Raw genomic sequence first — 10,361 nt, forward strand, 5'->3', positions numbered from 1 at the left:
ATGCCTAGTAGATATGTCATATACTAGCAGGTATATATATCACACAAGTCCAGAATAGGTATACATAAGTCCTCTATCACCACACAATCTAAGGTGGAATGTTGCTAAATCCTGTAACCTAATGAACCATGAAGAAACGGTCACTATGATAACAGCAGAGTAAAAAAGTGTCCCTTAAGGGATCTCATATACATACCCATGGCAAGCGACATTAATTCCAAAATTCAATTACAATAAATAGCAAAGGGGGGAGACGCCTAGTACATCACCAGTGGATCAGTCACAAAACGGGTCCTGGTACCTATGTATTAGGAGAAAGTGTGCAGAAGATAAAGAGAAAGGGTCCTGGCAGCAGAGATTAAGGGTCCTTACACTAGTACATTTGTCAGCGAGGAGATGTTCTGCCACTTGTAGGATGGGAGAAGCAGAGATCCTCATACCTCTGTATAAGTAGCAAGTGACTGGTAGTGCAGGTAGGTACATGTGTATTAGTATAGATAGATAGATAGATAGATAGATAGATAGATAGATAGATAGATAGATAGATAGATCTTCTGGTATCCCACCTGTGTAATATTAAAAGGGGTGAATTAGAGGTCCTGGTACTCTTGTATTAATAAGATGGAAGTATTAAAAGGGTTGTTCATTTTTGGACAAATGTTATTTTTTGTAATAATGTATTCAGTTTTCTAATATTCTTTCTATATGAATTCCTCGTGGTTTTCTAGATGTCTTTCTTGTCATTCATTGTTTACTTCCAGTGGATAAAAGTCAGTCCATGGTCATGTGATGTACAGTCTATGGTCGTGTGATATACAGTCCATGGTCATGTGATGGACACACAGGTGCACAGTTCGTTATAGTCAAAGCACAATAATTAGACATCTTCCTGGTAACGAGCTGTGCATCTGTGTGTCCGTCACATGACCAGGAACTGTATATCACATTGATCATGGACTGATTTTTTTATTCACTGTAAGTAAACATTGAATGACAGTAAGTAGAGATCTAGAAATCCATGAGGAATTGATATAGGAAATCAATTGGAAAATAGTAGAACTTTTCATTATGGAAACAATACCATCTGTTTGAAACTGGACAAGCCCTTAAAAGTTCTTTGTACTTGTGTAGGATGAATAGAATGGGGGTCTTGATGTACCCTTACTTGTGGATATCCTGGAACCTGTTTTAGTAGGTGATGAGAATTTGGGTTCCTCATACCTGTGGATAACTAAATGTCCAAGTACACAACCTATGTATTTAGTAGGATTGGTGGAGTATAGGTCTTGGTTTCTGTGTATTAGTTGAAGAGTTTGAGTAGGGGTCCTAGTTTTTATGTATTTGTAGGTTAAGAAGAATTAGGGTTCTGGTACTGGTGTATAACTAGAGATCCAGATAACCAAACCATGTATTAGTAGGACAAGCCCAGTATGGGTTCTGGTATCTGTGTGTTAATAGGATAGTCGGTGTAGGGGTCCTAGTGTATTTCTATATTAGTCAGTGTGTTGGTAAGATACATTGTCTTGAATAGTGTCCTACACTAGAGCAGACCTTCGTGTCTACAGACAGTGTTGACAGTGTCTTGGTTGGATGTAGGATATGTTGAGTCCCATTGTGTGCTCAGTCTCCTCCTCCACATGTTAGGTTTTATATAGCAGCCGGCTCTTTACCCTTCAGTTACTCTGGCTCAGCCTGCAGTCTCCAGGTGCTGGGTGTTCCAGCTCCAAAGCCAAGATGTGAAGGTCAAATCTAGCTGCCTTCTTGGGGTATCTGCAGCAGAAGCAACCTCCTGGCGCAAACATGCATTACAAGTATATGAGGTTAGTGACATGCACTACAAGTTTATGAGGTTCGTGGGAATTCTGTATTATTATAGTTGTGGTTTTGTAGTTCTTGTCCCTATTGATGGAACATAGTTGTGTTATAAGCTGGAAAGACATCAGCAGAACCCATGCTGGTACTATTGTCTCTATTACTGATGGACCTTCCTGGGATTTTTCCTATTATTCTGTATTGTAGACAGTGCATTGCTATACTTGTGTGTGGTGTGGAGGAGGAATAGGGGAGATCCAGTGATCTTGGCACCTACATTGTAAATTTCATTAGTGTGCCTCTTTACTTAGCTTGCTATAATTTTCCATAGTAATTCCCTTCAGGTTGTGCCACCGTGGTTTCTACCTCTGTGGAGTTCACATCAATGGAAAGTATTACCAGACCAGAAGTCTCAACACAAGGCCAGTACTGCAAAAGTGCCTCCCACCTGCAGAGGGCGACTCTAAAGTTTAGTTTATCATACTTGAATCTAGTAGCTAGACAATCATGTCATCTTACAGGCTTTGTGTGTTTTTCTTATGGAAAATAGTTTTTTTTTTTTTAATTGTAAGGTCATTGAACTATTGCAATAAATTGTCTGGATGGGCAGACTAGTTGCGAGATGTGTGTGTGTGTGTGGGGGAGCACAGCCCCTCTTATCCCTCTATTACATAGGGGTACAAAGTCCATATTTGCCAGCTAAGCTTTTTATCTAGGGAAGCAGCTAATGTGACCCTATACTAAGTGGTAGATAATGAGTTAATGATTAGACCTCTATTAACTCCTGGTGGTCCTCAGTGCCCCATAGCTTAGGCTACATGACAAGTATAAATGTGCAGCAGCAAGTGGACGTGTGCGATTTATCAGTGACTTTGTGTTATGTGACCATTTTCGAGCTGAGATGTAACTATAAGGCTAGAGTTATATGGCCGCATTAGCTACAAATTATGTTGTGCAGCCAAAGATCATCGCAAGTAGTAAAAATGAATGTGGCCATGTTGTATATCTGGTAACCATCATGTGGTAGACTGTATAGTGACTGCAGAGCCTCACTGGGGTCCTCTCCAGCTACAACTAAATACGGTAGCAGACAGGTTGCAGGCAAGTCGCTATCGCGTGTGACCTGATTTGTGATCTAGGATGGCAAAGTTACTGTGATGGCAATGTTACTAAAAATCCTAATGATAGGTCATCAGTATTTTATTGATGGGAGTCCTGGGTCCCACAGGTCAGCTGTTTGGAGAAGCAGCGATGCTCGGGTGGCTGCTGCTTCCACTTCACAGGCCAGCAGTGTCACATTAATTTGTTTTGTGGTCTGTTTGCAACTCTAGTCAGTAGGCCTGCGTTGCAATACTTTGCCCTCTTCAGTTGCTACACTGTCTGGCTTTGCTCTGAAAGTGCCTGTACACGTTATTTTTGTGCATGTGCGGTTTTTCAGGCTTATATGGGTAAGAAACAATCATCAATAAATGTTATTATTTGCCAAGTGTGGATGGCATGGTTGGGTGAGAGAGCTGCCAGTTATGTTCTTTTTATGGCCAGACTAAAGGCCTGGAGATGGCTCAGATATAAGCTAGGGACAACCAACTTTTTCTTGGCAAGGCTACCAGATGTGTAACCATTTATATCAGTACAGGTATTGTGCATTGTTTCGTGACGCAGATACCACTAATGTAATGCCTACACATCCGGTGATGGTTCTGACATAGTCAACTATGGTACCTCCAAACTAATGGAGACCAAAGGCTTTGTACACATGTCATAACTGGATTGCTGAATTGGCCACTACTGGGTCATCCAACACTCTATGGTCTGTAGGTCTTTAATTTCACACTGGTCAGGGAAAACACCATGTTACAGAAGACAATATAAAGAGGAAATGCGACAGACTATCAGAATCGTTGGATCTGCTTTGTATGTTATATTTAGAGACCCTCTAATAAGAAACTCTTTCCCAATATAACTTTGGGAATCATGAAATGTAAGTGCAGGTTGGGTGATGCAGTTGACAATGTGCAAAATCCTAGAAGGATACCCCGGGATTCGTACCTTTGCCTTGGCAGCTGTACTGCAATAGCCTGTACTAGTATCTGTAAAAATGGGAATACATATGATTATATAGTATTTATATGTACTATGCTTCTGAAGAACCACAAGAATCTTCCCACTGCTAGTAGGTATTGAGGATCTTTGGGATCACTTTACATTTGTTTACATAGCCAGTGCCTGGGTCCTTTTAGTTGTCACCTGATTTCACGGTTTGGAAAAAGTAATTACTGATATAATACACAGTTATTGAGTGACCAGACATTGTCCTACTGGATTATGTCACCTAGATGATGATCACTTTCCCAGGGACTTGCGTTTTCCTGCCATTAGGCTGAGGCCACACGTTGTGGAATGCGGTGGGAAAAAATACAGCATTTTACAGTCTCATTAAAGTGAATGCAATTTTATTTACAGGGTACCTGAGTTTTCATGAAGAGGTGAAATATTTGCAGGGTGTAGCTTGGCAGTCTGTTCTATAACTGTACAAGCCTTGATACATAATGTCTAGTGTTGAGCGAATAGTATTCGTCGAATAACTCGCGGCATAGGAATGTGTGTAATCGGCCGGACACCAAGGGGTTAAACGCTTCGAAGATTCTATGCGTTTAACCCCTTGGTGTTCAGCCGACTACACGCATTTCTATGCCGGCGAGGTATTCGACGAATACTATAAATGCCCTATCAGTTTATTTCCTGCTAATAATCACATTATAGTTGTAGCACATTTCACATTTGTCTCTCAGGCTGTGGGCATGTACAATAAGGAGCAGCTTACATTTCCTTCCCCATCCATTGCCACTAGTAATGTTTTAGGTACATGTCATTCTGCCAGGAGTAATTGTAAAATAGTAAACAAATAGCTGAGAAAAGCCCAAGTGACCATGATATAGGAGAGCCAGGTACACTGAACTGCAAGTATAGGGCAATAACATTCACTATGTGAAGACCGAACCGACCTTCCCCCTCCACTCACTGCAAAGCCATCTTGCTTTTTTAATGGTATCTATGGCTGGAACGTCCATTGTAACAGGACATGAACAGTATATTGGCTAGATGGGAGATACCTTGCAGGACTTTTCTCTCTGTGATTTTTGGCAGTTTGTGACAGTCTTCAATGGAGACAATCCCTTTAATAGAAGCTGGGCACCAGAAAAAGGTATGGAGATTTAGGACCCTAAACCTGGTGACTTGGTCCATCTGTGGCTCTGTTTGACATTTAATGAAATTTTTTATCTGCTGGGTCATGGTATTGTCTGGCAGATGATGTTAAGAAGCGTGCACCGCCTTCACTGCGCCTTTCAGGGAAATTATTGGAAACCAGTATTTATAGAAATGCCAATTCTGCCTTGCCGAATTGTTCTTGTCAACCAATGAGTAGGTGCTTGTTGCTTAGCTCATTGAATCTTTTATACAGGACTAGCAGGAGGACCCGGGTATATTTCATTTTGGTTTGTGTAGTGGCCCCATAAGAATTGCCCAGTTTAGCACTGGTGTATTTTGCATGTCGTTTGTGTGTGTGTCCATAAGCAATAGTGTATTTAATTTTGGATATCAGTGAAAATCCTGTGATCGGTTGTTATGGATAACTGTGTGCAGAGGTGCGTATCTACTCCTCCGGCGTGTGGAACTGTGTGCAGACGCACAAATCTAATCCTGCAGTGTGTGGAACAGTGTGAAAACGTGCATATCTAATCCTGTGGTATGTGGAACTGTGTGCAGACACGCATATCTAATCCTGACGTGTGATACTGTGTACAGAGGTTTGTATCTAATCCTCTGCAGTGTGGTATTTTCTGCAATCCTCAGATGTGTACAACTGTGTGCAGACACGCGTATTTAATCCTCCAGCGTGTGGAACTGTGTGCTGATGTGCATATCTAATCCTCTGGTGTGTGGAACTGGGTGCAGACGCGTGTATCTAATCCTCCGCCGTGTAGTACTGTGTCCTGACTCATGTATCTAATCCTTCGACGTGTGGTACTGTGGGCAGACATGCGTATCTAATCCTCTGGCGTGTGGTATTTTGTGCAGAGGCGTGTATCTAATCCTCAGATGTGTAGAACTGTATGAAGACACGTATCTAATCCTCTGGCGTGTTGTACTGTGTGCAGATGCACGTATCTAATCCTCCTGCTTGTGGTATTGTGTGCAGATGCATGTGTCTAATCCTCCGACGTGTAGAACTGTGTACAGAGGATTGTATCTAATCCTCTGCCGTGTGGTATTTTCTGCATACACGTGTATCTAATCTTCAGATGTATAAAACTGTGTGCAGATGTGCGTATCTAATCCTCTGGCGTGTGGTATTGTGTCCTGATGCATGTATGTAATCCTTCGACGTGTGGTACTGTGTGCAGACGCGCGTATCTAATCCTCCGGCATGTGCTATTGTGTTCTGATGCATGTATCTAATCCTTCGACGTGTGGTACTGTGTGCACATGCGCGTATCTAATCCTCCGTCGTGTGGAAATGTGTGCAGATGCGTTTATCTAATCCTCTGACGTGTGGAACTGTGTAGTGAGCCGTGTATCTAATTCTCTGGTGAGTGTCTCTCAGTTTGGGTATCCGTGTTGGATTGTACATGTGGGGTGACTCTGTGTATTGCAGTTGGAATATGAGTGAAAGACTTGCAGGCTTGTTTTGGCTAATGGGGGGTCAGGGTTTTTACGGTCCCGGGACCGATAGCGCTTTACACCGGGCACAGATCGGGAAAGCCGACAGTGCGCTGAATTCAGCGCACTGTCAGCTTTCCAGCAGTATATAGAACTGCCTGTGCCCAATCTGATGAAAGGTCCTCTTTAAACCTTCCCGGACACCTGAAGTATTTGTGTGCCAAATTTGGTGAAGATTAGTCTAGTCGTTTGGTCGCGCATAAAGAACAGACAGACAGACAGGAATTCATTTTTATAATATAGAGATATAAGAAATAAAATATGCAGATTATCACCAGCACACTATGTAAACATGGATGTGGTGCCAATATTCAATACAGCCAAGAGGACCTGTCATAGTAGTGACTATTCCTCGCACATTCACTTTACATTACACTGTGTAATTGGACTAATGCACACGAGTCTTATGATTGGTCAGTGTAATGGGGTGCTTAGGTGCAGATGTTCAAAAATGTGGGTCCTCAACATGGGTCAGTGATGTTTTTTAGCTTGACAGTAAATGTATCACACATGGTGGAGCCATCAGAAAGCTTTGAAGGCTCTAGGCCTTTCATGTGAGGATTACTTGGATAAACAATCTAGTACATCCTGTGGGGACAATAGTTTTAAGTTGTTGAGCTGAAGCCTCCTTTTGTTTGTCCTGGTGTTTATGCACCAGATAAATATTAACTTTAGCACAGCAGTAAACAGCGGGTGGGGGACGGGTCAGGAACGTCCTCCTTTGTGATGAAGGCTTCTAGTGCTCTCTGACCTCACTCCTACAGGACACATCCCCCTTATGTCTGCAGATTTGTAAGCAAGAATTAATATTTATTCATTAGTTGAGCCATAAGTGAAATATTTGGTCTAATTTGTTTCTGCAAATAACTTAACAAATGGTACAGTATCATGGAGGTCAGAATTCAAGCCAGTGTCGTGTCTGGTACTTCATTGGTTTATCTAGTATGCCCAGTAGTTTGTGATGGATGGATGGATGGATGGATGGATGGATGGATGGATAGATAGATAGATAGATAGATAGATAGATAGATAGATAGATAGATAGATAGATAGATAGATAGATAGATAGATAGATATGCCAAAAGTTTTGGTCGATGTCCTAATCTTCATCAATGGCAGTCTAACGATGAGTGATACAGAGGAGAGAGTCATAGGTGGCTAAGACCAGGAAACACAGTATTATTCCTCTACTTTGACATCATTGTGCCAAGTATCTCTGTACTGTGACATCCCCGTAATGTGACATCACACACACTGATGTCACGGTATAGAGATAATAAACACTGTGATGTCACCATGTAGTGATAATAAACACAGCTATGTCACACTACAGGGTTTATTAATAAATAAAGCAATGTTAGAGTGCGGGCTTAACGTATACAGAAGATTTAACTATGTACACTGTGACATCAGAGAACTCAGATATAATGCACACATGACATCACAGAATAGGAATTATGCAAGGGATAATGCACACCGTAGTAGATAACTGTTAGATTTTCAGAGTAAGAGATAGAATGGGGCCACATTCAGTTCCTAACACGCCCCCCCCCCCCCCATCATCCATATTCATCACTGTTCACTAACTGCACCTTTTATATGTCAGTATTTAGCTGCCATGCCTGTTACCTTGGGAGTTACACCCATATCTGTGCCCCATATGGGAAAATGGTCAGCACCCTGAGCTCCTAGTTATGTCTATTAACCTCCATGTTGTGTGTGACCGTGGGCATTTGATCTAGGCTGTTATACTTTATGGAGTTGTGCCAAGGGTTATATCAATAGGAGTCTGACCAAATGAACCACTAGCGAACAAGAAAAAGGAAACCTAAAAGTTGAGTGTGCGTGACCAGAACTCCATTTATTTCCATGAGTGTGTCTCTGTCCATGAGATCTCTGTCCTGGTAGCTTCATAGAAGTGAGTGATGTGCCCGCCATGCATGTGCACCACTCACTTGGAATATCAAGGGTATTTTCAGGTCAGGTATTTTGGGGGTCTCAATGGTTGGGCCTCCAGCATTCTGATTCTTGCACCCTGACATTTATACTGTGGATATGTGATCTAAGTATCATTTTTGTCACAACTTGTATATTTTTCCATATATTATGTCATATATTTAGTGGGTTGATGGGGGGCGGAGGAACTTTGGAACAGACTACAGGTGAGTTTGGGCCCCTTATTTACCCCTGGCCATGGTATCACCTGTACTGTGCCACTCTGTGCCACCTGCCGCTGTGCCACTCTTGTCCATGACTGTCCGCTTGTGGCTCTAACCGCATTTCACTTGAATTGTGCAATACCATACAAAGTGCATGAACGCGGATGGCCCCACTTCCAGGAGTACAGTATTGTTCTAATCTCCTACCACCATTGCCTGTTCCTATATGACTGTGATGTTTTGCAGCCCTCTGCTGGTAGAGTATTGTTACTGTAAGATTTGGCAAGGAAACAGATATTGCACTCACATATCTGGGAAAACCAGGTTTCTGTTCAGTTTTTGCAAAACTACATACAGGGAAATTCAGCATTGTAAAGATCTGTAAATTCAGGTGTTTATATCTGCGTCCTACCTGCAGCCCCACCATAGCTTTAGCCTTTGCATTGCACAGAATTTACAGATGACTAACTTTCAGCGATTTTTGCCCATTGTGCCCAGTCAGACTACTAGGCAGGTCATTGTTTAGGACTCTTTAGTAACATGTCTAATGGTAGATGTTCAAATGGACATGTTGGTTGTCACCTACTGTTCCCGGGCTAGATATTATGATGAAATGTCTGCATGCGAAGTTTAAAACCCCTCAAAGAGTTATGATGTTGTGCAATGCAATGCTCTCTGTTATCAGTTTCTCTGCAGTCCTGAGCATGTCTTTTTGTCTTCACACAGGGCTATCTCCATTCACCTGGCACAGCAGAGGACTGGTTACCTATTTTGCCTACCAGAGCAGGCGTTATTCCAGTCTTCATTACATGGCGACTTGCATTACCCACTGACTCCTGCCAAGCTGGACCCCTCCGAATACTGTGAGGAGGCTGCCAGATACCCCCAAGCATGTGCCAGTGATATCCAAGTGCCTGACAGCAAACCCACAGCCAAGGACAATGACAACCACACAGCATCAGAAGAGTGCAGCCGCCATGTTAAAGATGCCTCTACAATCACAGGTGAGGGGGTATATGGTCACCAGGCACCACCACTCACCAAACAGAAGCCAAAACAGTGTCTTTTCTACCTTAGTTTGACCAATAGTTGTTGCAGCTGCTGTATTAAAGGGATTCTATCACTTAAAGGGATAAACGACCAGAATTCGGGAATAACACTGCGCTGTTACACCAGACGCGCTGATACACAGGCAAAGTTCCTTCAGAGAGGTGATCTTATCTCCTTGTAAGGATACTGGTGTATTGTTTTGGTACACTTGATAAAGGGGTAATCCCCGAAACGCTGGTGAAGGCATTGTGTGTTTGAAATCCAATAAAGTGCGTTGTTTGAATTAAACACGTTTGGAGTCATCGCAGTGTTATTCCCGAATTCTGGTCATTTATCCCTGTTATACCACCCGGTGTGGGTGTTGGGTTTCCTGCTGCTCATCAGTGCTCCAGTTCATTACTGTCAATACCTCCAAAAGGACTGTTGGAGCGGACAGAATTTGGTTGCTCGGTACAATTGTTTGTTCCATGTTTCTATCACTTAAAGGGGGCATGATTTTGCTGATAGAGCCCCTTTAAAATATGCGTTTTTAAATAAACCCATGTTGGAATAGATTTTAGATTTTACCTTTTCTGTTCTTCTCCTGGGAGCCATTTTTTAATTATATAGTTTATGTAG

General features: G+C 42.3%; 1 protein-coding gene across 1 annotated transcript in view; it reads left to right on the forward strand.

Moving 5' to 3' along the window:
• The first annotated feature begins 1,749 nt into the window (after positions 1-1,749).
• Positions 1,750-10,361, forward strand: part of HAP1 (huntingtin associated protein 1) — a 45,585-nt gene continuing 36,973 nt past the window's right edge. Inside the window, exons 1-2 of the mRNA XM_075278269.1 lie at positions 1,750-1,820; positions 9,420-9,697. Of these exons, the coding sequence (XP_075134370.1) occupies positions 1,801-1,820; positions 9,420-9,697 (298 nt within the window). The 5' untranslated portion in view covers positions 1,750-1,800. The remainder of the gene's footprint in view (positions 1,821-9,419; positions 9,698-10,361) is intronic.

Source organism: Leptodactylus fuscus, chromosome 6 (assembly GCF_031893055.1).
Source record: "Leptodactylus fuscus isolate aLepFus1 chromosome 6, aLepFus1.hap2, whole genome shotgun sequence".
NCBI classification, from domain to species: Eukaryota; Metazoa; Chordata; class Amphibia; order Anura; family Leptodactylidae; genus Leptodactylus; species Leptodactylus fuscus.